Genomic DNA, 27,816 nt, shown 5'->3' on the forward strand with positions numbered 1-27,816 from the left:
CCCTTCCATATACTAACAACACACAGACAGGCGGCCAGAAATGCTTCTGGAGGCCCAAGCTTTCATCCTTGGCACATACTGATACCTTTTCATGCTTTTTAGCAAATCTGGGATGACGTTTTCCACAGCAAAACAATGGCTCTTGTTCTTATTAAATTCTACAAATAATTTGGCTAAGGATAAAAGGGTACCAAGATATTTATTACAGAAATATCAAACTGGTAAACAATCTGGTAAAAAATAGAGACTGCATGTAATAATGTTTATGATGTTTTCCTTGATATTTTCCATTTTCTCAAGAAAAAAATTGAAAAACTAAACTACCCGAGCAGGAGGCTGGAGGGCCAGGCCACCTGCCGGGCAGGTGCGGTAAAGTGTCCAGAAAACACTCATGGTGCCCAATTCTCTGAATTAAAAACCAAAGTTGAAAATTTAGAAACTTAGAAAATTTGAAATTCAAGCAATACCAGGTTATGCCTATTTCTCAAATTCTGTTTCAGGCTTTGGTGAGGAAGCATGATCAAAACCAAAGCCACATTTTAAATTCAGTTGATTTCAATGGTTGTAAACTAGATACCAACTGATGATTTAAAAGCAGAAGGGAAATTAGACAGTTATAAAATTATATGTAATAAAAATTAGTAGCACACTGGGCTAGTTTCTGCAAAAAAGAAATAAACGAACGACATTGGCCCAGCACCACGCCCGCCCACACGGGAAGCAGCGCTCCACTCCAGCTCAGCTCCATGTCGGCAGACGCCGAGTGCGCTGCCCTGCTCTGCTCTGCAGCCAGGCCGGAGAGTGAGACTCAGCCCAGAGCTGTCCGGCACATCATCTCCCCTAGCTAATTCCTCCAAAAAGTGCCTAGGACCATGGCTAATGGAACCTGCAGTCTGACTTCCTGGGTTCGAAGATTATACCTGGATTCTCTTCCATGATGTTGAGGGCCTCAATGGCAGCAGCAGCTAACAAGGGCGGCAACGAGGCAGAGAAGCAGTATCCCTGACCGGAAAGGCGCTGAGAAGAAACAAGTTAAAAACATAAATACGTTCCTTCCTCCCTCCCCGCTCCCTGCCCCTCCTCTCTCTCCCCTTTGCCCCTTCCTTCCACTGTCTCTAAATATCAATGGAGAAAATAACCTGAGATGAGGATTAACAAAACAAAACAACAACAAAATTGTGATGAACTCTGCATGGAATTTTGTTCCTTGCCAGTCACATTGCGAGGTGACCAAGGAGCAGGAGCCTGCTTTAGGAAGAACTACCTGATGGTCGATTACGAAAGAGCGGCCACAGCAGAAGCCCCCAATGGAAGCAAGCGCGTTCTCCATGTTGGCACTGATGAGGTCAATATCATCGATCTGCCAGAAAAGAGGGACCTTGTCAATTACTCCCCAATTAAAACCAGACCAATTTCAAGCCTAGCGACATTTCAGCACTAATCATGCCAACACCTGGGCTCTCCAAGCTACGTATGTGAAAACAGAGGGCGAACACACACAATCTATCGTTAAAAGAACAGATGGTTCAAAGCACTCCCGCAAGTGTCTCCCTTTATCCCTTTGCCACTTCATTATCATGAACAATTTATACACAATGTGAGGCAAATGCAACGGTTTCTAGGGTAGACACGGAACCCGGATCCAGTGCTACCATGTGAACACAGCACAGACACTCTGATGCGCCTTGAGCTGGCAGCCTGCAGGGACCCGAGCCTCGGGGCTCTGTGAGGAGACAGACACCAGAGCGGCGGGCGCTGCCCGTGCAAGCGCTGCCTATGCCGTGAAGCTGCCCAGCGGGATGGGACCGCGAATTTCCGGTATGAGGCATGTTCCAAAAAAAGAGACCTTACATTGATTCCAAAATGCTCAGTGACTCCTCGGCCATGCTCCCCCAGCACTCCAAACGAAAGGCTCTCCTCCAGAAAGATCCTGGCTTTGTATTTGTATTTTAACTGAACCTAAGAGTGAATAAGACAGAGCTTTACAAGTCTGATTGGGAAGAACAAATTACCCTAACATGACAAGTGAGAAAAAGCAGCAGCTGCTCCTCAGCACAGGCAGATTCTTAGCTGGGAACTGCCCACTTGCTGAAATGGAGCTGGAGCCCCAACACAGTCCTCCAGGCCCAGGGCAGTCACCTGACAAGCCGTCCCAGCTGTGCTGCACAGGAGCGGCTTCAGCGCATACAGTAAGCAAGTGTTCTTTGCACAGTCTATTCACTGCCACATTTTCTTATATTTTGTGATTTCTGTTGGTGACCCTGTTGTCTAAAATGGCCCCAGTTGTAGTGCTGAGTGCTGTTCTTAAGCGAGAGGCTATGATGTGCCTCGTGGAGAAACACATGAGCTAGACGAGTTTCCTGCAGGCGGGAGTCACAGCGCTGTCGGCGGTGAGCTCAATGCTGGTGAATCAACACTATCGATTAAAGAGGGTGTCTTCAAACAGAAGCACACAAAATGAGGTTGTGACTCAAGGACTGATGAGAAGGTGGTGACCAGAGGCTTGCTGAAAACTACCTCTGTGTCTGCCCAGGAGCAATAGCTCACAATCTGTAATTCTGTATCTGCAGCAGGTTTACAGAACCGAAGTACCGTGAATAACGACAATCAACTGAACTTGTGATGCTTCAAAATGTTTACTTTAACTCAATACAGACAGCACTGCTAATTTCTAAAGAAGTGCAAGGTGAGCCGTTATGAGTATAATCAGGTAACCTATCTGTTAAACACAGGTCTGATCCCACAAAAACTCCTGGGAAACTACTCCCTCTTCCCTCCCTCAGTGGCACTGTGTTTTAATTTTGGATCCATGTCATTTTTTAATGCAGAAAACGTTTTCATTATGTTTTCCCCTTTACTTTCAGACTTAGAAGAAAGTTCTTTCCCATCAAGGTTCGGATGCTTATTGATCTGCATGTTCTTCTAAGCATTTCATGTCTTTTATAGTTTTGTTTATACTGTGGGAAGTTGGACACGTGCATGTTTGTTTACAGGTTGTTGTTTTTTTAATTTCTTTATTGATTAAGTTATTACATGTGTCCTTATCCCCCCATTATCGCCCCCACACACACATGCCCTCACCCCCCTGTTGTTTGTGTTCACTGATTAAGTGTTTATAGGTTTTTTTTATCCCCTAGAGTTTAATTACCCCATATGGTATGTATAGGATCAATTTCACAACTGAATTAAAATACAGCGATTATTAACCACTAAATTTTTATATATATGATATGAGAAGTTTGACCTCTCAAATATTCCCATGACTCATGTATTTTGATTACTAAAGATTTAATTTTGAGATCTTTTTGCACTGTCTGGCCAGTGTGGCTCAATTGGGTGAGCGTCGTCCAATGCACCAGGAGATCACGGGTTCGATTCCCAGGCAGGGCACATGCCCAGGTTATGGGCTTGACCTCCCAATAAGGAGTGTGCAGGAGGCAACCGATCGATGTTTCTCTCTGTCTCCCTCTCAAATCAATAAAAACAGATTAAAAAAAATAGATCTTTTTACATTAAAACTATAGGAATAATATATAAAATGTGTCCCAAGTCTCAGATAATTTATTGATTTTTATTTTTTTAAATATTTTTATTGATTTTTAGAGAGAGAAGAAGGGGGAGGGAAGGAGGGAGAGAGGGGGAGAGGGGGGGAGAGAGAGAAAGAGAGAGAGAGATATCAATTGGTTGCCTTTTGCACGTGGCCTGACCGGGGATCAAATAGGCAGGCATGTGCCCTGACCAGAAATTGAATCAGAATCTTGTAGTGCACGGGACGACTTGATGCCCAACAAACTCAGCCACACTGGCCTGGGTGATAATTTATTTTTTAATCCAGATTTTATTGGCTAATCTTGCTAATCAATATCAAATTCGGGGGGTGGGCACTGAGCTTTTCGCTGGATTCTGATTAAAAATTAATAAACTTATTTGGGGAGAATTACATCTTTTCAACACTCTTTTCCATTCATTAATATGAATGAGAAAGTTTCTAAAAATCATATTTTAGAGTATATCCTATACAATAAAAGGCTAATATGCAAATAGACCGAACGGCGGAACAACCGAACAACCAGTCGCTATGACGTGCGCTGACCCCCAGGGGGCACGTGTGGAACATGGCGGGTGTTGGCTGTGGTGGGATGGTGAAGCAGGTGAGAGGGAATGCCAGACCAAGGCGGGGCACCAGTCGCTGTCATCAGGGCAAGCCTCTGGTAGTTACTGAAAATACTTTGCTCCCGCACACCGAGGTCCTGCCCGGTGCTTGCACCTGCTGCCGGCACCGGAGCTGCCGCTCGCACCCACTGCCGGCACCAGCCCTGATCACCCCTCAGGGCTTATCCACCTCCCCCTGCTCCTGAGGGGCGATTGGGGCCGGCAGCTGCCTCTTGCACCTGCTGCCAGTGGTGGAGCCGTCGCTCCCACCAGTTGCTGGCACCTGGCGCCCGTCCCGATCGCTCAGCGCCATCAGCAGGTGTGAGCGGCAGCTGCCGGCCCTGATCGCTCCTGAGGGCTTCTCTACCTTCCCCTGCTCCTGAGGGGTGATCAGGGCAGCAACTGCTGCTCACATCCGCTGCTGGCGCCAGCCCCAATCACTTCGTGCCAACGGGTGCAAGCTGGGCTGCTGCCATCAGCACCTGGGAGCGGCGGTAGTGCGAGCAGGGCTGCTGGCAGAGAGGGGACCAGGGGCTGCGGCAGGAAGGGCCAGGCAGGGGCACGGAGGATGGGCCGAGACCCACCCGTGCCCACTGCAGCCTCATGGTTCACAGTTTATTTCAAGGTGTACAAATTCATGCCTAGGCCCCTAGTTTAATAATATTATGACAGTACTGGCACACAAATAAACAAATCAGTGAGAGAGGAATCCCACAGACAAGCCCTATTTTGTGTCCTGTAACCTTTCTGTACTCGGATCTGGCCCATCCTGACCTCTCCCTGCACTTGCGGTCTTGCTTCCCTGCTAGGCTGACACTTGCCCGTCCGCATTGCTCTGGGATCCTAGTCCTACAACAGACGTTCTAACCTCTTCTGGCCCCCTGTCCCTCTCATTATTCTATCAGTCTTTGATACTCATGAAAATCTTTCATTGATATTTAGGATGTATCTGTATTTCCTCAAAACATAGCGAAAACTATAAAAATAAGCTATGAAACCCTTATTCAAAGCGATGGACTCATAGATTCAAATTTCCATGGTCAAATGCAAGGGTGGTTCAACACAGGAAAATCAATCAATGTAATATACCATATTAATAGCATAGTACAGCCACTGTTCCTCAGTAAGTTAAACATAAAACTACCATGTGATCTAGCAATTACACGGCTACACATATAGATACAAATCCTGAAAGCGGATTCAAACAAATACTTGTACACAAACAAATGTTCATAGCAGCACTATTCACAATAGCCAGAAGGTGGAAGCAACCCAAATATTCATCAGCAGAAAAGCAAAATGCAGGGTATCCACGGACTGCAGTGTTACTTAGCACTACGGAGGAATGAAGTGCTGGTCCATGCCACAAGTGGAAGGACTAGGAGAACATGGAGCTCAGGGAACAAAGCCACACACCAAGGTCATGTGGTAAATAGTCTCCCCTGAGCTTAGTTTACATTTCATGTTTTCATCACCCACAGTCAACTGTGGTCTGAAAAGATTAACTGGAAAATCCCAGAAATAAACAATTCAATTAACAGTCCGTGCCTTCCTGTGTGGTGAAGTCTCGCACCACCCTCCGCCTGCCCGGGACATGCACCATCCTTTGTCCAGGGTGCCCGTGTAGTACCGGACACGCAGCAGCCGTCTGTTACCGGATCGACTGTGGAGGTGTCGCAGGGCTTGTGCCCGCAGTGCTAGAGCAGTGGTGCTGACTACCCCGACAGGCCAAAGAGAAACGGTAAAGCGCTTCCTTTATGTGAAAAAGTAAAGCTCTGGACTTCAGAAAAAAAAATAATCATATGCTTAGGTTGCTAAGATCTATGCTCTTCTATCTGTGAATTTGTGAAGCAAGAAAAAGATGCCCTAGCCAGTTTGGTTCAGTGGATAGGGCATCAGCCCACAGACTGAAAGGTCCCGGGTTCGATTCTGGTCAAGGGCAAATACCTCGGTTGCAGGCTCCTCCCCAGCCCAGGCACGTGCAGGAGGCAACCAATCGATGTGTTTCTCTCACATCGATGTTTCTCTTTGTCTTTTCCTCTCTCTTTCACTCTCCATAAAAAAAAAAAAAAAGGGAAAATATCCTTGAGTGAGTATTTAAAAGAAAGAAAGAAATGCATGTTAGTTTTGCTATTGCACCTCAAACTGCAAAACTTATGGCCACAGTGTGTAAGTGCTTAGTTAAAACAGAAAATACGTTAAATTTGCAGGTGGAAGACTTGAAGAGAAAACATGTTCCAACTGATGGCAACATGCTGCTCTAGAATGCACTGAACACACATGAAAACCTCAGCCAGGGACCCCTGAAACAAGTGACCACATTCATGTAACTTTTATTATAGAATACTAGAGGCCTGGTGCATGAAATTCGTGCACTTGAGGGGGAGGTCCTTCAGCTCAGATTACAAGAGGGCGCAGGCCAGGCTGAGGGACCCCACCAGTGCACAATCGGGGCCAGGGAGGGACGCAGGAGGTTGACCAGCTGGGAAGGGACCACACTGGCCTGGGTGCGTCCGGCCCATCTTGCTCAGTCCCAATTGGCCGGACCCCAGCAGCAAACTAACCTACCAGTCAGAGCATCTGCCCCCTGGTGGTCAGTGCACGTCATAGTGACTGCTCAACTGGTCGACTGTCTGCCCCCTGGTGGTCAGTGCACGTCATAGCAAGCAGTTGAGCGGCCTTAGCATATCATTAGCATATTACCCTTTGATTGGTTGAACAGATAACTGGACGACCAGACACTTAGCATATTAGGCTTTTATTATATAGGATTGTTATAATTGTCCAATTTTATCATTAGTTGTTAACCTTTTCTGTGCCTAATTTGTAAATTATTCTTTATCGTATACTAGAGGCCTGGTGCACAAAATTCATGCATTGGGGGGGGGGTGTCCCCTCTCCAATCTGGGACCCCTGAAGGATCGGAGCCTAAATCAGCTGTCAGACATCCCTCTTACAATCCAGGACTGCTGGCTCCTAACCACTCGCCGGCCTGCTTGCCTGATTGCCCCTAACCCGCTTCTGCCTGCCAGCCTGATCACCCTGTAATCGCTCCCGCCAGCCTGACACCTAACTGCTCCCCTGCCAGCCCGATCGCCCCCAACTGCCCTCCCCTGCCAGCCCAATCGCCCCCAACTGCCCTACCCTGCAGGCCTGGTGTCCCCCCACAACTGCCTTCCCCTGCCGACTATCTTGTGACAACATGGGGCGGCCATCTTGTAGTGGTCATCTTGTGACGACATAGGGAATGGCCATCTTGTGAGGGCATGAGGGTCAATTTGCATATCACCTCTTTGTTATATAGAAGGATATGCATTTATAGGAAAAACATGGTGTATATATATATATATATACACATATATATATACATACATATATATATATAGGGCTTGATACTATCTGCAGTTTCAGGCATCCACTGAGGGTCTTGGAAGGTGCCCCATGCGGATAAGGGGGGATTACTGTACCTGATATATATTAGGATGATTCCATACCCAGAATAAGTAAACCCACACAGAAAGCAGACTGGTGGTTGTTCAGGGCTGAGGGAGGGGGAATGGGGAGTGACTGCGTGATGGCACGGGCCTTCTTCGGGAGCGATGACAAGGAATTAGAAGGAGAGAATTGAAGGTGCACACCCTGTGCATGTACTAAATGCCACGAAGTTGGGTACTTTAGCTAATTTTACCAACTTCCAGTATCATTTATTTTTCCTAGAATCTGGGTAAAATTAACTGCAGCAAGACAGTGCTCAATACTATTTAAGCCTCATTTTAGGTTCTTTAAACTTCCTCAGTATTTGTAAATGTGAATTCTCATTTCAATAAAATTGAAAAACTAAAAATGATACTGGAAGTTGAAAAAAAAAGCAGCTAATTTTATGTTATGTAAATTTTAAAAAATCTCAATAGTCATGATTTCTAAAAACAGTATATTACTTTCCATGTTAAAAAGCTAAGTTTTACAAAATACATACCATATAATTTTATTTAGACAAAGTGCTACACAAAAGGCAAAACTATAGGAACAAAAAGTAGATCAATGGTGGCCTTGGGCCAGGATTGGGTGTACTGACTAGGAAGGGGCATGAGGGAACATTCCAGTGATAGATCTGTTCTGTATCTCAACTATGGGGGCAGTGACAGGAGGGTATACATTTGTCAAAACTCAGACTGTACATTTTCTCTGTATTTTATTATATGTCAACTAGAGGCCCGGTGCACGGATTCGTGCACATTGAAAGGCAATTAATTAGAAGAAATATTTTATTTATTTATTTATTTTTAAATATTTTTATTGATTTTTTTACAGAGAGGAAGGGAGATAGTTAGAAACATTAATGAGTGAGAAACATCGGTCAGCTGCCTCCTGCCACCCCGCACTGGGGATGTCCCCACAACCAAGGTACATGCCCTTGACCGGCATCAAACCTGGGACCCTTCAGTCCGCAGGCTGACGCTCTATCCACTGAGCCAAACCAGTTAGGGCAGAAGAAATATTTTAGAGGCTGGGGAGGGACCGAGGGAGATTGGCTGGCCGGGGAGGGACCACAGGAGGTTGGCTCCAGGGCATGTTTGGCCCATCTCGCCCAGTCCCGATCGGCTGGACCCCAGCAGCAAGCTAACCTACTGGTCGGAGTATCTGCCCCCGGTGGTCAGTGTGTGCCATAGCGACTGGTCAAACAAACGGTCAGACACTTAGCATATTAGGCTTTTATTATATAGGATTACACCTTGATGAAGTTGGTTTTAAAAAGGTGAGTCTAGATCACTCTTTAAAGGCCAGGGTAGGCATTCCATGCTACTCTAGTTCCCTGGTATGATTAGAGTGTGCTTGTGACCTTATTGTGCACAGCAGTGTGGATGTTATACATTAAAAGTGGTCATAAACAAAAGGCAAACTGCCAAAGAGTCCAAATACTAGGATAATGAAGTCATGGCTGCTTACCAATTCTGGAAGGGGACAAATGGTGCCAGTATTCATGTACAAGCCTTCGACTACAATGAAACGTCGAGTTACACGTGCCTTGCGAGGATTCTTTAAAAGAAAAACCACAGACATTTAAAATTTAGTAACTCCAAATACAAACATCTATTACAAGATTTATGCATCACGTTTGAGATCGTGCTATTATGAGAGGAAGAACAGTGCTTTCTCCTCTCAGACATGTTTTTCAGCTCCTGCAATCAACTAGGAGACCACACACACACACACACACACACACACACACACACACACACACGGTTGAGGCACTCTGAGACTATTATTACACAAACAAATCCCTCCAAGCTCAGAATGACTGGGAAGGTGCCCAGGGAACTTTCTGGGATGACAGGATGTTTGATGTCGTGATAGAGGCCATGATACTTGGGTTATAGGGTTCTAACCATTGGTAAAAAGGCTAGGATTTGTGCGTTTCAGTGTATGTAAATTTTACCTAAAATATAAACTATAACAATATCAATCATCTTCATAGAGACATAGTGGGGAATTAGATTGTGGTTTAGAGGATAAAAGAATGGCAGAATGTTGATAACAAGCTGGGAGAACAGTATAGGGACTTCATTATATTGTTTTGTTCCCTTTGAAAGTGCCTAGAATTTTCCGTAACAAAAACACAGACGAAGCCTGCTTTATACTTCATTTGCCAAAAAACGGATGAAACCCCTTTCCTTACTTTGCGCTACAGTGTCAGGGAAACCTGATTATGACCTCATCCAGTGACGTTGGAAGGCAGTGGTGTGGAGGGATTTTTTTCAGACAACACACACCTGCCCTGCCCCCCAGTGACTTCAAGTCCCTCTGCCAAATATGTCGATGCTTCCTACGTGCCGGGCTGAAAACACTGAGACCCACGGACAGTTTACCACCACCTTCCTACTCAAAGTTTCTTGCCTCTAAGCTTCTGTCTGATGGACATCTAGAAACTCCAATGCCAGAGCTCTGCTTTAAGGGGTGTTTAGAACCCAAGGCTGGGACACTCCAAAAGCTGTCACAGTATCTGAAGTATCCACCACTGAGTTTGCTTGGTCATCTCTACTCTGCCATTAACACAAACTTCAAGGCCACAGGCCTGCTGGGGGTCCTAGATGAAGACATGGGGGCATCCTGCCTCTCCCTGCCTTTTAAAAACGAAGTAGCTTATTTAGGATTTGAAAAAATTCAATATAAAACTCTTAGGAAATAAAAAAAATACAAAAAACAACTTAACAAATTAGCTCTTCATAACCACACATTAATAACTTTTGTCTCTCTTGTAAAAAGCATCCTATATAATAAAAGGCTAACATGCAAATTGACTGAACTGCGGAATGACCAGTTGCTATGACGTGCACTGACCACCAGGGGGTAGATGCTCAATGCAGCAGCTGCCCCCTGATGGTCAGTGTGCTCCCACAGGGGGAGCGCCGCTCAGCCAGAAGCCCTGAGCCAGGCTCATGGCTGGTGAGCACAGCGGCTCTGTGGCAGCACTAAGCTGTCAGTCGGACATCTCCGGAGGGCTCCCGGACTGCAAGAGGGTGCAGGCTGGTCTGAGGGACCCCCGCCCCAAGTGCACAAATTTTGTGTACTGGGCCTCTAGTATCTTTATAAATTACAATATTCAAATCAGGATTTTACTGCAATAGTTTTAGGACATGGATTTTATGATATTACTAGAGGCTCGGTGCACTGATTCATGCACATTGAAAGGAAATTAATTAGAAGGTGGCCGGCAGGGCGGGACAGGGCGAGACAGGCCAGACACACCCTGGAGCCAACCTCCTGTGGTCCCTCCCAGGCCGGCCGCACCTGGGGCAGCACTGGGACACGAAGCACATCTGCAGAGTGAGCAGGGTCCCTCTGGCAGGAGGAGTGCCTCGGCCTGGCCTGTGGGTACCGGGCCGAAACCGGCAGTCCAACATCCCCCGAGGGGTCCCGCAGTGCAAGAGGGCACTCTGCAAAGCTGCTGTCTCAGCAGCTCCTGCATTGAGCATCTGCCCCCAATGGTCAGCGTGCATCATAGCTACCGGCCAGTTGGGCGGTTGCTTAGGCTTTTATATATGGACTAGAGGCCTGGTACATGACATTCATGCACTGGGGGCGGGGGGTGGTGTCCCTCAGCCTAGCCTGCACCCTCTCACAGTTCGGGAGCCCATGGGGAGCGGGCCTGAGCCGTCAGTTGGACATCCTTAGCACTGCCGCGGAGCTGCTGCGCTTGCCAGCTGTGAGCCAGGCTCAGGGCTTCTGGCTGAGCGGCACTCCCCTTGTAGGAGCACACTGACCACCAGGGGGCAGCTCCTGTGTCAAGCATCTGCCCCCTGGTGGTCAGTGCCCATCATAGTGACCGATTGTTCTGCCGTTCGGTCAATTTGCATATTGACCTTTTATTATATAGGATGTTATGAGCATTTCCACATTACTTAATATTATTTAAAACATGATTTTAGGGGAGAAATAATATTCTACCTTGTAGGTTTACCATAAATTAACAATTCTCCCAATGTTTCATTTAGGCTGTTTCCCTCGTTTTGCTTTTTTACATCGAATGATAAATATCTTTCAATTTCTGACACCACTTCTGATTATCTTCTAATAACAGCACCCCATATCCCAGCCCCAAGCGTACAGCTACTTAAGAATACTGGAATGTAACTGTGTCTAAAGGCTGTGCCAATGAAACCCCCAGGGTTCCCAGAGGGCCCTCTGTCTCATCACACATATCTGTGTTGATGCTGATTATTACGATTAAAAAATGTCCCCTAATTGGGCAGGCCAAAACTGCTATCCTACTTTCTCTAATTATTAGTGAAGCCAGATTATTTTTCACATGCTCAGTTATTTGTATTTCTTCCATAAAATGCTGTTTTTATCTACCGTATTTTCTGGCGTATAAGACGACTGGGCGTATAAGACGACCCCCAACTTTTCCAGTTAAAATATAGAGTTTGGGATATACCCGGCGTATAAGATGACCCCTGACTTTTGAGAAGATTTTACTGGGTTAAAAAGTCGTGTTATACGCCAGAAAATATGGTACTATCCTTGATTTACACTGAGTGGCCAGATTATTATGATCTCTGAATGCATAATAATCTGGCCACTCAGTGTATATCCTACATAATAAAAGGCTAATATGAAAATTGTACCCTCGACCAGGAGTATGACCAGCAGGCAGGCCAGCCAACTGCCCATGTCCCCTCCCCCTGGCCAGGCTGGCAGGACCCCACCCATGCATGAATTCATGCACCGGGCCTCTAATTATATATATATATATATATATATATATATATATATATATATATATATATATGTATATGTATACATACACACACACACACACACTGAGTAGCCAGATTATTATGTGTTCAGAGATCATAATAATCTGGCCACTCAATGTATTTATTTATTTTTAAAGAATGTGTGTCAAGAGAACCCTGTAGGAATAGGAACAAGAAACATCTTGGGATATTAACACCACCCCCCAAAAATTTGATCCATACCTGGACTACACTATAATATTTTAATTCAGTTTCAAAGAAAAGATAAGCATCTAAGTAGGAAATATTCAAAAATTTAATATTTATATAAAACTGAAAAAGAATCATCTTTAAAAATGAAAATATAGAGTAATTTAGAAAACCTACTCTTGGCAGGAAAATCTGGTATAAATTAATTAGTAAAAACTATAACATGGAAATACATTTTCAAGATAATTTTATTTTTTGTTATTATAAAAAATGTTCACAAGTAATATAAATCTGGTAAAGCACACACACACACACACACACACACACACACACACACACACAAACTTGAATATCATGTTTTCCAGATTTGTACAATACTAATTTGGCAAAATAAACTCTATACAGCAGACTGGTCATTGGCCATATTCCCCAAGGCAATGTTCTTCAGTCTGGTAGCATGCTATTACTAGGGAGAACAAAGGACATCTTTCATATTCCTAGTCAGAACAAGGGACATATTTTTATGATTTGTAGAAAGTAATCAATGGAATAGTTTCAATGTTAAGATTTCCTAATTGTGCCCGGCCGGTGTGGGTCAATGGTTGAGGGTTGACCTATGAACCAGTAGGTCACGGTTCTAATCCCGGTGAGGGCACATGCCACATGCCCCAGTTGTGGGCTCAGTCCCCAATAGGGGCCGTGCAGGGGGCAGCCCATCAATGATTCTCTCTCATCATTGATGTTTCTTTCTCTCTCTCCCTCTCCCTTCCTCTCTGAAATCACTATAAGTATATTAAAAAAGAGAAAGATTTCCTAGTTGTACAGCTACAACACATGCATCACAGAGAAGTTTATCAGAGAGTCTATGTACTCAGTAAGAACTGCTGTCTCCTAACAAAGACAACAGAATCCTAGAGGAATAATGCAAATATTAAAAAAAAAAAAAAATTGGCCCTAACCGGTTTGGCTCAGTGGATAGAGCATCGGCCTGTGGACTGAAGGGTCCCAGGTTCGATTTCGATCAAGGGCATGTATCTTGGTTGCAGGCACATCCCCAGTAGGGAGTGTGCCGGAGGCAGCTGATCGATGTTTCTCTCTCATCGATGTTTCTAACTCTTTATCCCTCTCCCTTCCTCTCTGTAAAAAAATCAATAAAATATATATATTTTAAAATAAATAAAATAAAAACAAAAATTGACACAAAAATGAGGAACGTGATGGGCATTTTTATCAGTGACTCTAATGAATGAGCTTACTGGAACAGTCCTCTTGGAAGTGACACTGAGACAGGCGGTGGTGACCAGGTTCCTAGTTCAGTCTACACCTAACGGTTCCCGTAGAATCGCAGACCAGAGCTACCTTCTTCATCCACATCATCAGAAGAAAATGAATGATAATTCTAACAGTGATGCTCTGAACACATTTCCTCTGCCACACTCCCATGGAACACGGCCATTCCCTCAAGGAGAAGAAAAGGGTAAATGGTGGCAAGAAGGCAGGAAACCCAGTTTGGGGCTGTTGTTTCTCACAGGCAGCAGCTGCTCAGAGGCACATGACGGTGGGGTGGGGAGAAAGAGTCTCACTTTGTTCATAAATCTGTAAATTCAGATCTGATGTTATTGTTTCTTCCACTTAATTGATTCTGATATGAATTAATCTATTCTGAATCCAATTGGTACATCTCGTGAACACCCTAATGAACCTGGAGCTATTCCTGCAGAGCTGAAAGTATACACCCCCACCCACAGTGCAGGCTGTTTTTCTCTCCTTTTTAAAAAAATTTAATATTTTTATTGCTTTCAGAGAGGAAGGGAGGGAGAGGGAGAGAAGAGGAAGGAGGAGGGGGAGGGGAGGGGGAAGGGGAGAGAAATATCAATGATGAGACATTGATTGGCTGCCTCCTGCACACCCCCTCCTGGGGATCGAGCCTGCAACCCTGGCATGTGCCCTGGACCGGAATAGAACCTGGGACCCGCCAGTCCACAGGCCGACACCCTATCCACTGAGCCAAACTGGCTCGGCTCTCTCTCCTTTTTAGAAAGCTGCCTAATTACCTTCCCCAAATTTGCCATATATAATTTTGGCAGTAATGAAGCAATTACATCAGACTTGGCTCTACAACATGAAGTACACTTAATAAGCAGGAACATCCTTAATATCCAAATGTGATCCACAGGCAAGTTTTCATGACAAATTATCATTTCATATATAATTTAGCTGGTTAGAGAGTACAAAAGAACTGCATAATTTTCTTCAAAAGAATCCTACCTTTTGATCTTCGATCTCTTGTTCTTTTAGCAGTCGCTCCAGGTCAGCCATATCATTATGCTCAAATAACTTAATGTTACTACGTGATGCCTGTAATCCTTTCTGAATAGCAAAGCAGGCAGCTCTATCTCTGTAAGGAAGAGTACAACCAAACTGGGGTTTAAAGGGCCTTGTCAATATTCTTAGCATGTGAGTAGGTGATCTACATTCACTTGTTAACGTGAACATGACAAATAAATAAAGCACACCTGAACATTTATACATCACTGTTTGCACTTCCCCCTGCAAGCGCTTTCCACGAAACTACATCCTGGTTCTGTTCTAAGCAGCACTCTTCCGTATTTTCACCTCGGCGTCAGCACGCTAAGGCCTTATTGTGCATGGGCTCTCGGTTTACTCTCAGCAACGCTCTCTGAGAGATGCATGAACACTCGCACTTCACCACAGCGGCACCTCTGGTTGGAATGCCACACGCAAGAGAAGCAATCCTGGAGAGCTGACTATCCGCATAACGAGGTAGAACTCTGAATCTTGCAGATTACACTTCCATGAGATCTTCTAAACTGGGCTCATTAGGAGGAAATATATTTTTAAAGTAAGTTGTATTAATTAAAAGTATATGCAAGATTTCTATGTCTGGGAAGATGAAGTGGACACATTTTCCCTATTTTTCTGACTAGGTGCAACCAAACCCCTAACGTTACATATAAAATAAGTCTAAGAAGACTGAAAGATGGAGAGAAACGTCAGACCAGCTAGGGACCTGGGAAATGGCATGACACGAGTTTCCTGGATCTCCCAGACTGAGGGCTGATGAAGTTGGCCTCCTGGAAATGCCATGGACACAGACAGAAAAACTCTAACAGAAGCCTGTGTTCTCAAAGGGAGAGGAATGAGGGTCCCCAACCGACAATAACGGCTCCATTGCAGCCACACCACAGGAATACCGGGGCCCACCCCTCCGCACCAGCAGATGCTGAGGGGAGGGCTTAGCCTCTGAGCCTGGTGAGACTATAGCAAGGCACCTCAACATCCCCAGGTGGTGCTGGATAAGGGAGCTGAGACACTGATCTGTGCCAGCAGGTAACAAGGGGCTCCAACTGTGTGTCAGTGAGAGGATGGAGAGCGTGCCAAGTCCCGCCCACCCTGCAGTTAGGGGCAACCTCTCTCCTGAATGTAGCCTGTATCAGAGGAAGCGCAGGAGACTGAGGACGAGAAAACACCCCTCAGGGTCAACAGAGGCTCAGGGGGACCTCCGCCTGGCAACAGTGAGGCAGCCGTGCCCCCATCCCTGCTAGGAGAGTGTCAGAGAAAGCCAGTGAAAACAGTTGTTGAAATAAAGCATAAACGAATATAGCATAATATGATAAATGTCCAGCTTTCAATCAACTATCACTTGTCCTACCAAGAACCAGGAGTCTTAAACAGAATGAAAGAAAACAGCCAACAAATGCCAATCCTGAGGTGATGGGGATGTCAGGACTTCTGATAACTTTAGAGCAATCATGGCGAAAATACTTCCTCCAAAAATAGAAAAGAGACCTATCAAATGATCCAGCAATTTTACTTCTGGGTATTTATCCAAAGAAAATGTAAACACTAATTCAAAAGACATATGCACCCTTATGTTCACTGCAGCATTATTTACAATAGCCAAGATATGAAAGCACACCAAGTGCCCATTAGTAGACAAGTAGATAAAAATGTTGTGGTACAAATACACAATGGAATATGACTCGGCATAAAAAGAATGAAATATTAAAGAATATTATGCTGAGTGAAAAAAGTCAGACAGAGAAAGATAAATACCACTTTGAGGAGACAGAGGAAGCGAGGTAGTCAGAATTGGGACCATGGGAGGAGGACATAAAACCAGGAATCCAACTAGGCGGGGTTACAAAGACACCCCAATTGGGCAGGGAAGGAAGGGCATGTGAGAGAGGCATGAACTTTAAAATGTATGGATATGGCTAAGACAGGCAGCATGCAAATAACCAATCATAAGGCAGCGAGGCATATAAATAAGGCAGCGAGGCAAATAACCAATCATAAGGCAGTGAGGCAATCTCAAGGATATTGCTAAGCAGAATTCTTTGAAAAGACCAATCAGGAGCTAGCAAGGAGGTACCCACCCCCTCAATTAAAAAGCATGTACTCCCTCTTGCCTCTCTCAGGGCACAATGGGCTCCTGATGTTCTGTGGTGGGAGCACACCCCTGATGGCCACTGGGACTCTACACATGGACTAATAGACTTTAACACCCGACTGTCACATGGAAAGGAAGCCTGGATGCTGGCTGCTCCTGGAACCCCAGCAGCACCTTTTTCAGGACTGGTTTCTCCCAATAAACTTCAGTTCCACTAATCGTTTTTTGTCTGTGACTTCATTCTTCAATTTCTCGAGATAACAAACTTGGACTCAAACACCCCACATTTCGGCTTCAGTATAATTGCACTTATATGTGAAACTAAAAACACACACACACACAAATAAACCCAAACAAATCAAAGCAGAAACACACTCATAGATAGAGGAAACAAACTGGTGATTACCAGAAGGCGTAGAGTACTCATTCAGGGAGCTGGGGAAAACTGGTGAAGGAGATTAAGAAGTACCCATTTCCCATCATAAAAATTTAAATAAATCAATGGGGATGTGATGTACAACATAGGGAATATATCAATAATCCTGTCTAATAAAAGAGTAATATGCAAATTAACCATCACTCCGCTACACCCACAAGCCATGCCCACCAGCCAATCAGGAGCGAGTATGCAAATTAACCCAACCAAGATGGCCGCGGCCACAGAGCGAGCAGGAGGCTTGGGTTTCCCAGGCAACGGAGGAAGCCAAGCTTTCCGCACACCCTGGCCAGCCCAGGCCTCCACTCCAGGCTACAAAGTTTCAATTATAGAAGATAAATAAATCCCAACAAAAATGGCTGCGGCCACGGAGCAAACAGGAGGCTTGGGTTTTCCCGGCGATGGAGGAAGCCAAACTTCCTGGCCAGCCCAGACTTCCACTCAAGGCTACCAAGTTTCAATTATAGAAAATAAATAAATCCCAGATACCAGAGCCACCGCCTGGGTCCCCGGGGGCGTGGCCGGCCTGCAAACCACCACAGGCCCCTCACCCAGGCCGCCCCACGCCCCAAGGGAACCCCCACCCTGATCCGGGACACCCTTCAGGGCAAACCAGCTGGCTCCCACCCATGCACCAGGCCTCTATCCTATCCTATCTAATAAAAGAGTAATATGCAAATTGATCATCACTCCAACACACAAGATGGCTGCTCCCATGTGGTCAAAGATGGCTGCCCCCATGTGGACACAAGACGGCCGCCACAAGATGGCCAGCAGGAGAGGGCAGTTGGGAGGGACCAGGCCTGCAAGGGAGGGCAGTTGTGGGCAATCTAGCCAGCAGGGGAGGACAGTTGTGGGGGACCCAGGCCAGCAGGGGAGGGCAGTTGGGAGGGACCAGGCCTGCAAGGGAGGGCCGTTGGGGGCGATCAAGCCTGCAGGGGAGGGCAGTTAGGGGCAAACAGGCTGGCAGGGGAGCAATTAGGCATCAATCAGGCTGGCAGGGGAGTGGTTAGGGGGTGATCAGGCTGGCAGGCAAAAGCGGTTAGGGGCAATCAGGAAGGCAAGCAGGTGAGCAGTTGGGAGCCAGCAGTCCTGGATGGTGAGAGGGATGTCCGACTGCCCGTTTAAATGGGAAGTCGGACATCCGTCGAGGGGTCCCAGATTGGAGAGGGTGCAGGCTGGGCTGAGGGACACACACCCTCCCCGTGCACGAATTTCATGCACTGGTTCTCTAGTACTGTAATAACTTTGTATGGTGACAGATGGTAATTAGACTTACTAGGGGATCATTTCATATGTACATATACAAGTATCAAATCACTATACAGTGGAACCTCGGTTCTTGAACTTAATTTGTTCTGAAAGGCTGTTTGAGAAGCAATTTGTTCGAAAACAGAATCATTTTTTCCCATCCTATCTAATAATAGAGTAACATGTAAATTACCATCACTCCGCTACGCCCACGATTGGGCGGCAGGAGGCTGGGGGGCGGGACTCGGAGTGGCCTATCAGGCCATTGAGAGGCACGGATCCGCTACCACTGAGGGGGGCTACCCTGCTGTTGAGAGACGCAGGGGGCGGGACTCCCGCCCCCTGTGCCTCTCAACGGCCAGATCTGCGGCCGCTGAGGGGGCCTGCCGCGGACACCCAGCTGCACCTCTCAACGGCAGGGTAGCCAGGTGTCTGCGGCAGCCCCCCTCAGCGGCCGTTGAGAGGGTAGCCCCCCTCAGCGGCCGTGGACCACCAAAAGTGGGGGAGCTGGGTGCCTGTCTGCTCCGGCACCAGGCCTTTCAGAAGCCTCCGCCGAGCCGGAGGCTTCTGAAAGGCCTGGTGCACCAGCGGACAGGCACCCAGCTCCACCGCGAAAAGCGAAAGCGTGTAGGGGACCCTACACGTGCATGAGTCAATCATGCACTGGGCCTCTAGTTAGAAATAATGTAAATTGAATTAATACATTTCAGGCCCTCAACTGATTGCTTGTTTTAACCTTTCTTAAATACAGAATGTCTAATGTACTGTTTGATCTAGAAATAAACACTTCTTAGATTTATAAAACCACCCCCTACTAGCCTTAAACAAATTTTTAATATATCACTGCCTGGGAAATGCTATCACTGGCTAACAGCTTTTCCTTTATCCGCTCAACAACAGTTTTTCTACCTATTCAATTGTCTATGATTGTTTTGTGAACACTTTCACACCCTTAGTAACATTAGCACTCTTGATGGTTTCTTTTTTAAAAATTGTACTAATCATAGATTTCCAGCAACAAAAGCATTCTCGCCTCTGTTCCCTGAGAGATACTTTGTCATGCTGAGGTATCAGCATAAAAGAATTGTCAGGTGGAAAACTGAAGGTTTGATCAACAACCCAGATATTTTTTCTGTGAACAACTTGGTCCAGAACCTAACTGTTCAAGATGGGAGACATTTGAGAAACAAGGATTGACTGTAGTGTGCATATGAAACTAATAAGATATTGTATGTCAATTATATGCCAATAAAAAAACATGTTTCCAATAAAACCAAGAGCCAGTTCTTTGAAAAGATAAACAAGATTGACAGACCTTTAACCAGACTCATCAAGAAAACAAAGAGTTGAAAGATAAAATCAGAAATGAAAGAGAAGCAACAACTGACACCAAAGATATACAAAAGATTTTAAGAAAATATTATGAACAACTATATGCCAACAAATTGGAAAATCCGGAAGAAATGGTTAAATTCCTAGAAACATACAATCTCCCAAAACTGAATCAAGAAGAAAAAGAAAATCTGAACAGCCCGATTACAATGAATAAAATTAAAGCAGTAATCAAAAAACTTCCAACAAACAAAACTCCTGGACCAAATGGTTTCACAGGTGAATTTTACCAAGAATTCAAGAAAAGTTTATACCTACTGTTCTCAAGCTATCCCAAAAAAACTCAAGAGGAGGGAAGACTGCCAAGCTCATTTTATGAGGCCAGAGTATCCTAACTCCAAAACCAGATGAAGATACTACACAGAAAGAAAATTACAGGCCAAGATCCCTGATGAACATAGATGCTAAAATCTTCAACAAAATATTAGCAAACCAAATCCAGCAATACATAAAAAATATCATACACCTTGATCAAGTAAGGTTTGTACAATATCTACAAATCAATTAATGTGATGCACTATATAAACAATGTAGAATAAAAGTTATATAATCATATCAATAGATGCAGAAAAAGCATTTAACAAAATCCAGCACACATTTAGGATAAAAACTGTCAGCAAAGTACGAATAGAGGGAACATATCGCAACATAATAAAGGCCATTTATGACACACAGCTAACATCATACTCAATGGGGAAAAACTAAAAGCATTCCCCTTAAGATTAGGAACAAGACAGGGATATCTGCTTTCACCACTCTTATTCAACACAGTACTGGAAGTCTAGCCACAGTGATCTGGCAAGAAGAAGAAATAAAAGGCATCCAATTGGAAAGCAAGAAGTAAACCTGTCATTATTTGCAGATGACATGATACTGTATGCAAGGAACCTTGAAGATCCCACAATAAAACTACTGGAACTGATAGAACCAAGGAAGTAAAAGATCTGTACTAGTCAATTATAAGACACTAAAGCAATAAACTGAAGAAGTTAAAAATAAATGAAAGCATATACTGTGCTCATGGATAAGGAGAATTAACACTGTTAAAATGTCCATACTACCCAAAGCAATCTACAGATTCAACTCAATTAACTATCAAAATACCAATGGCGTATTTCACAGAACTAGAACAAATAATCAAAAAATTTATATGGAACCACAAAAAACTTCAAATAGCCAGAGCAATCTTGCGAAGTTGGAAGAATCATGCTACCTAATATCAAACTATATTACAAGGTCACAGTAATCAAAAGAGCATGGTACTGGCATAAAAAAAAAAACACAAAGACAGGCATATAGTTCAATGGAACAATAGAGAGTCCAGAAATAAAACAACACCTAAATGGACAAAGAAGGCAGGTACATACAATAGGGTAAACACAGTCTATTCAATAAATGGTGTTGGGAAAATTGGACAGATACATGCAAAAACAATTAAGCTACCATGTTCTTTCCCCATATACAAGAACTAGTAGCCCATTTGCAGGAAGAATCCTGCAAGCGGCCGCTGTGGCCTCGTGCGCTGCCGCTGCCGCCGCCATTATGGCCATCACGCATGCACCCGCGCGCAGCTGCCACCCGCCTGGCTCCACCCCGCCCCGCCCTCCCCTCTGGCAGCCACCTTGCTTTCCACTTTTCCTCCCTCTTCCTTCTAAGTTGTCTTCAGTCTTCACTCCTCCCTCCCTCAGCGTATGCAAATTAACCGCCATCTTTGTTGGGTAATTTGCATACTCAGCCTGATTGGCTGGTGGGCATGGCTTGGGCTGGTGGGCGTGGCTTGGGCATAGCGAAGGTGCGGTCAATTTGCATATTACTATTTTATTAGGTAGGATAAACTCAAAATGGATTAAAGACTTAAATGTAAGACTCGATACCATAAAAATCCTAGGAGAAGACATAGACAGTAAAACCTTGGACATTTTTCAGGTAATACTTTTTCTGCTGTATCTCCTTTGGCAAGGGAAACAAAAGAAAAAATAAACAAATGGATCTACATCAAACAAAAAAATTTTGCATAGCAAAGGAAACCATCAACAAAATGAAAAAACAACCCACAGAATAGGAGAACATATTCATCCATGATATATCTGATAAGAGGTTAATACCCAAAGTTTATATACAACTCATACAACTCAACATAAAAAAGAGCTAATTAAAAAATGGGCAAAGGCATTGAATGGGAGAATATAGTCACTAATGATAAATCTAATAAAGGGTGAATATCTAAAATGTATAAAAAACTTATACAACTCAACATCAAGAAAACAAACAATCCAACTGAAAAATGGGCAAAGGACCTGAATAGATGCTTCTCCAAAGATGACATACAGATGCCAATAGACATATGAAAAGTTGCTCAATGTCACCAATCATCAGAGAGATGCAAATTAAAACCAAAATGAGAAATCACCTCATGCCTGTCAGAATGGCTATCATTAATAAACCAATGAACAACATGAGGATGTGAAGGAAAGAAGGGTACCCTCATGTACTGTTGGTGGAATGCACACTGGTGCAGCCACTATGGAAAGAATATGGAGTTACCTCAAAAAATTAAAAACGAAACTGTTTTTTGACCCAGTGATTCCACTTGTGGGATATAGCCAAAGAAACTTGAGACACTAAGTCAAAAGAATATATGCCCCCCTATGTGTGTTGCAGCATTATAAACAACTAGAGGCCCGGTGCACGAAATTCATGCATGGGAGGGGGTCCCTAAGCCTGTCCTGCACCCTCTCGCAATCTGAGACCCCTCAGGAAATGTCCAACTGCCAGTTTGGATCGGGCCTAAACTGGGAGTCATACATCCCTCTTGCAATTCGGGGCCACTGGCTCCTAACTGCTGGCCTGCCTGCTTGCCTGATCACCCCTAACCACTCTGCCTGCCTGCTGATCGCCCCTAACCTCCTCTGCCTGCCTGCCTGCCCATCCCTAACCACTCTCCTGCCTGCCTGATTGCCCCTAACCACTCTCCTGCCTGCCTGATCGCCCCTAACCACCTCGGCCTCATCCTCGGCCCCTGCTGCTGTGGCTTCGTCGGGAAGGTCGTTCGGCTGTCCGGTCTAATTAGCATATTATGCTTTTATTATTATACTAGAGGCCTGGTGCATGAAATTCGTGCATGGCAGGCGGGGGTGTCCCTCAGCCTGGCCTGTACCCTCTCCAATCCAGGACCCCTGCCTGCCTGATCGCCCCTAATCACCTCTGCCTGCCAGCTTGATCCTCCTAACTGCTCTCCCCTGCTGGCCTGATCCCCCTAACTGCACTCCCCTGCCAACCTGATTCCCCTAACTGCTCTCCCCTGCCAGCCTGATCGTCCTTAACTGCTCTCCCCTGCTGCCCTGATCGCCCTACCTGCTCTCCCCTGCCGTCCTGATACCCTCTCTCCCCTGCCAGCCTGATTGCCCTAACTGCTCTACCCTGCCAGCCTGATTGCCCCTAACCGCTTCTGCCTCGGCCCCTGCCACCATGGCTTTGAACGGATGTCCGGAAGATGCCCGGTCTAATTAGTTTATTACCCTTTTATTAGTATAGACTAGGTGTACCAGTTAATAATGCAGATTTTTTTCAATAGATGGAATTACACATATGTTGATATATGTGTGATTTGATAAGTATGCTATTTTGTTGTATTGACAACAAGCTTCAAAACTTCATATGTCAAATTTGCCAAAGGTGTTAACATCATAGATATTTTTACGCTTAAGAATGTCAAATTTCATGCCAAAAAAAGAGCATTTGCGGGAAGTTTTAATTCATTACTTTATTTTGAAGAAAAAGTTATTGTATACTTCAGGAAGCTTATGGAGATGAACATGCTCCATCTCCAGATACCTGTGAATGCTGATTTAAACGCTTTAAAAGTGATGATTTCAATGTGAAAGACAAAGAATGTTCAGGTCAATTGAAAAGTTTCAAGACCAACAATTTCAAGCATTATTGGATGAAGATGCATGTCAAACTCAAAAACAACTTGCAGAAAGGTTAAACGTTGCTCAGCAAACAATTTCCGATTGTTTACAAGCAATGAGAAAGGTTTTAAAGGAAGGAAAATGGGTGCCACATCAACTGAACGAAAGACAAAAGGAAAACCAAAAAGTCATCAGTAAAATGTTGCTTCAACAGCATGCAAGTCTTTTTTGCATCGAATTGTCACTGGCAATGAAAAGTGGATTTATTTGAAAATCCCAAATGCACAAAATCATGGGTTGAGCCAGGTCAACCATCAACATCGACTGCAAGGCCAAATCTGCGTTTGGTGGGATCAGGAAGGTTGGTGTATTATGAGCTTCTAAAACCAGGTGAAACTGTTAATACTGATTGCTACAGACAACAAATAATCAATTTTAACCACGCTTTGATCATGAAACGACCAAAATGGGCCAGAAGACACGGCAAAGTAATTTTGCTTCATGATAACGCACCATCACACACTTCAAAACCAGTTAAAGACACGTTAAAAGATCTTTCCTGGGAAGTATTAACCCACCCGCTGTATTCACCAGACCTTGCTCCTTCAGATTACCACTTTTCCGATGGATGGCACACGCACTTTCTGAGCAGCACTTCAAAACGTACGAAGTAGAAAATTGGGTCTCTGAATGGTTTGCCTCAAAACAAGAAAAGTTCTATAGGGATGGTATCCACAAATTACCTGAAAGATGGGGGAAATGTGTAGCTAGCGATGGACATTACTTTGAATAAAGCCCTTTTGATGTTTCTCTTGAAGTTATCATGTTTTGACTACAAAATCTGCATTATTAACTGGTACACCTAGAACAGTGGTCGACAAACTCATTAGTCAACAGAGCAAAATATCAACAGTACAACAATTGAAATTTCTTTTGAGAGCCAAATTTTTTAAACTTAAACTTCTTCTAACGCCACTTCTTCAAAAGAGACTTGCCCAGTCCGTGGTATTTTATGGAAGAACCACACTCAAGGGGCCAAAGAGCCACATGTGGCTCGCGAGCTGCGGTTTGCCGACCACTGACCTAGTAGATGGTTAAAGCAAAAATTGCAACACTATCTGACATGGTTCTCAATGTATGTACAGGACATCTATCCTATATAATAAAAGCCTAATATGCAAATTATCCCCTCAGGCGGTCATTTGACCATGAGTTTGACTGCTCACTATGATGTGCGCTGACCACCAGGGCGCGGCAACCAACCTCCTGTGGTGCCCAGGCAGGGGCGGCGACCTCTCGCCAGCTACCTGGGGGCAGGAGTGACAGGGACCGAGGTGCGTTGAGAATGCAGGGTATCCGCTGGGCTCACTCTCACTTCATCTGCTACCCTCCCCCAGGACGCCAGGGCTCGTGCACCGGGAAAACCCTCACGCTCAGGTGCTGGACGCCCGTGAGTAGCCCACCCCGCACCCGCGCAGCCTCTTCCAGGTGAGCCGGGCCACATCTGCTGGGACTGCAGGGGCCGGTCGGGCTCCCCATGGGTTCACGCAGGAGCCGGTCTGCAATGCCGACCAGGAGAGAGCGCACTGCCCGCTCAACTTCTGTGTAGTGCCACTGGGCAGCCCACACTGCACCACAGCCCACGGCGTCCGGCCGCGCTCACCGCATCTCCGCATGGGGACTCAGGTGCCGTGACTCAGGCGGAGGGGTGCACGTGGGGCCCCAGGTGCTGCCAAGGGCCCAGAGGTCAGCTGGGACCTGCCCTTCCATGCCAGAAGCTCACACTTCAATCACCAGCCAGGCCTAGGGACCACAGCCGTGCACGAATTTCGTACACCAGGCATCTAGTATATACAGATTACAGAGGAGATCCAGTCCTACAGTGCGACTTAACGCGATTTGTGCCGTAAGTCAGAACCCATCTACATAAGCACCTACGTCACTCACATGGAGCACATACACAGCAGTAATGAAGCGAAACAGTTAAAAAAATTTAAAAGAGAGATAACAATTCCTGACCTTTTTTTTGTTTTAAAATTTCTTTATTGATTAAGGTGTCACATGTTTGTCCTCATCCCCCCATTCCCATCCCACACCCCTCCCCACGGATGCCCCCAACCCCCTGTTGAACTTAACCATTGGTTAGGCTTATATGCATGCACACAAGTCCTTTGGTTGATCTCTCCCCCCTACCCCCACCCTCCCCTCCCCTCCCTCTGAGGCCCGACAGTCCGATCGATGCCTCCTTGTTTCTGGGTCTGTTCTTGTTCATCAGTCTATGTTGTTCATCATTTCCCCTAGATGAGTGAGATCATGTGTTACTAGAAATATACTTATAAGAACCGAATGTGAGACGAGCAATAATAGTTATGCTGACAGGCAAATGAATCAGTCTGTAGTAAGTTTCTTTCTGGACCAACAGTTCTTTTGAGACCCAATTTCAATGTCCACCAGTTCCTTATGTGTACATGTCAGCAATGACTTTTCAGCTCTGGGTGGTGGACAAATGGTGGTAATGCAGGTCCGACTCCCTCTGGTTTGGTCTTGCCCGGACCCAGAGGCACGGCTTCACCCGGACTCAGGGGCGTGCGGCCTCACCCGGACCTGGGGCCCAGAATCACCCGGGCCCCGGGGCGCGTGGCCTCACCCGGACCCAGGTGCGCGTGGCCTCACCCGGACCAAGGTGCGTGCAGTCTCACCCGGACCCGGGATCCAGCTTCACCTGGACCCAGGGGCACGTGGCCTCTCCCGGACTCGGGACCAATTCCTGACCTTTATTTGTGGTAAATAAATAATAAAAAACATAAAGCACATATGTACATACGTCGAAATGACAGAACTTTATAAATAAATGGGAGATGGCAACGTAACCATAAAACAACATACATCAAGTCTGACATAACCTGAGAACTGCCTGTATATAAAAGCCTAAGCGATTGTCTTACTGTTTGACCGTCTGACCGGTAGCTATGACACGCAATGACCACCAGGAGGCAGACACTCCAACCGGTAGCTATGACGTGCACTGACCACCAGGAGGCAGATATTCAATGCAGGAGCTGCTGAGCTGCGGTGACTTGACTTGGCAGTGGTGGTTCTTGGTTGACGCACCCAGAACCAGAGAGAAGGGAGCCCAATTTCAAGAACTGCCCTCTTGGAATTGACCGACAGGAATTGGGATCGAGAAGACGAGGCCCCGCTGGGTCCCGGGTCCGAGTGAGGCCGTGCGCCCCTGGGTCCAGGCGAGGCCATGTGCCCCTGGGTCCGGGGGAGGCCATGCCCCTGGGTCCGGGGGAGGCCGCGCGCCCCTGGGCCCGGGTGAGGCTGGGTCCCGGGTCCGGGTGAGGCCGTGCTCCTGGGTCCGGGTGAGGCCGCGCCCCGGGTCCAGGAGAGGACACGCGCCCCTGGGTCCGGGTGAAGCTGGGTCCCGGGTTTGGGTGAGGCCGCGCCCCTGGGTCCGGGTGAAGCTGGATCCCGGGTCCAGGTGAGGCCCTGTGCCCCTGGATCCGGGTGAGGCTGGGTCCCGGGTCCGGGTGAGGCCACGTGCCCCTGGGTCCGGGTGAGGCTGGATCCCGGGACCGGGTGAGGCCGCGCACACCTGGGTCCGGGTGAGGCCACATGCCCCGGGGCCCGGGTGATGCTGGGTCCCAGGTCCGGGTGACGCCGCGCACCCCTGAGTCCGGGTGAAGCCGTGCCCCTGGGTCCGGGCAAGACCAAACCAGAGGGAGTCGGACCTGTATTACCACCATTTGTTCACCACCCAGAGCTGAAAAGTCAGTGCTGACATGTACACATAAGGAACTGGTGGACATT

The 27,816-nt window shown here is 46.0% G+C and overlaps 1 protein-coding gene across 2 annotated transcripts in view; it reads right to left on the bottom strand.

Moving 5' to 3' along the window:
* SPTLC1 (serine palmitoyltransferase long chain base subunit 1) overlaps positions 1-27,816 on the bottom strand; it is an 84,902-nt gene that overhangs the window by 16,562 nt on the left and 40,524 nt on the right. For both annotated transcript variants that reach the window (XM_079789754.1, XM_079789755.1), the window contains 5 exons: positions 14,868-14,997; positions 9,100-9,189; positions 1,852-1,959; positions 1,265-1,360; positions 921-1,017 (listed from right to left, as the gene is read on the bottom strand). In XM_079789754.1, the coding sequence (XP_079645880.1) occupies positions 921-1,017; positions 1,265-1,360; positions 1,852-1,959; positions 9,100-9,189; positions 14,868-14,997 (521 nt within the window). The remainder of the gene's footprint in view (positions 1-920; positions 1,018-1,264; positions 1,361-1,851; positions 1,960-9,099; positions 9,190-14,867; positions 14,998-27,816) is intronic.

This window comes from Cnephaeus nilssonii, assembly GCF_951640355.1.
Source record: "Cnephaeus nilssonii genome assembly, chromosome: 14".
Lineage (NCBI taxonomy): Eukaryota > Metazoa > Chordata > Mammalia > Chiroptera > Vespertilionidae > Cnephaeus > Cnephaeus nilssonii.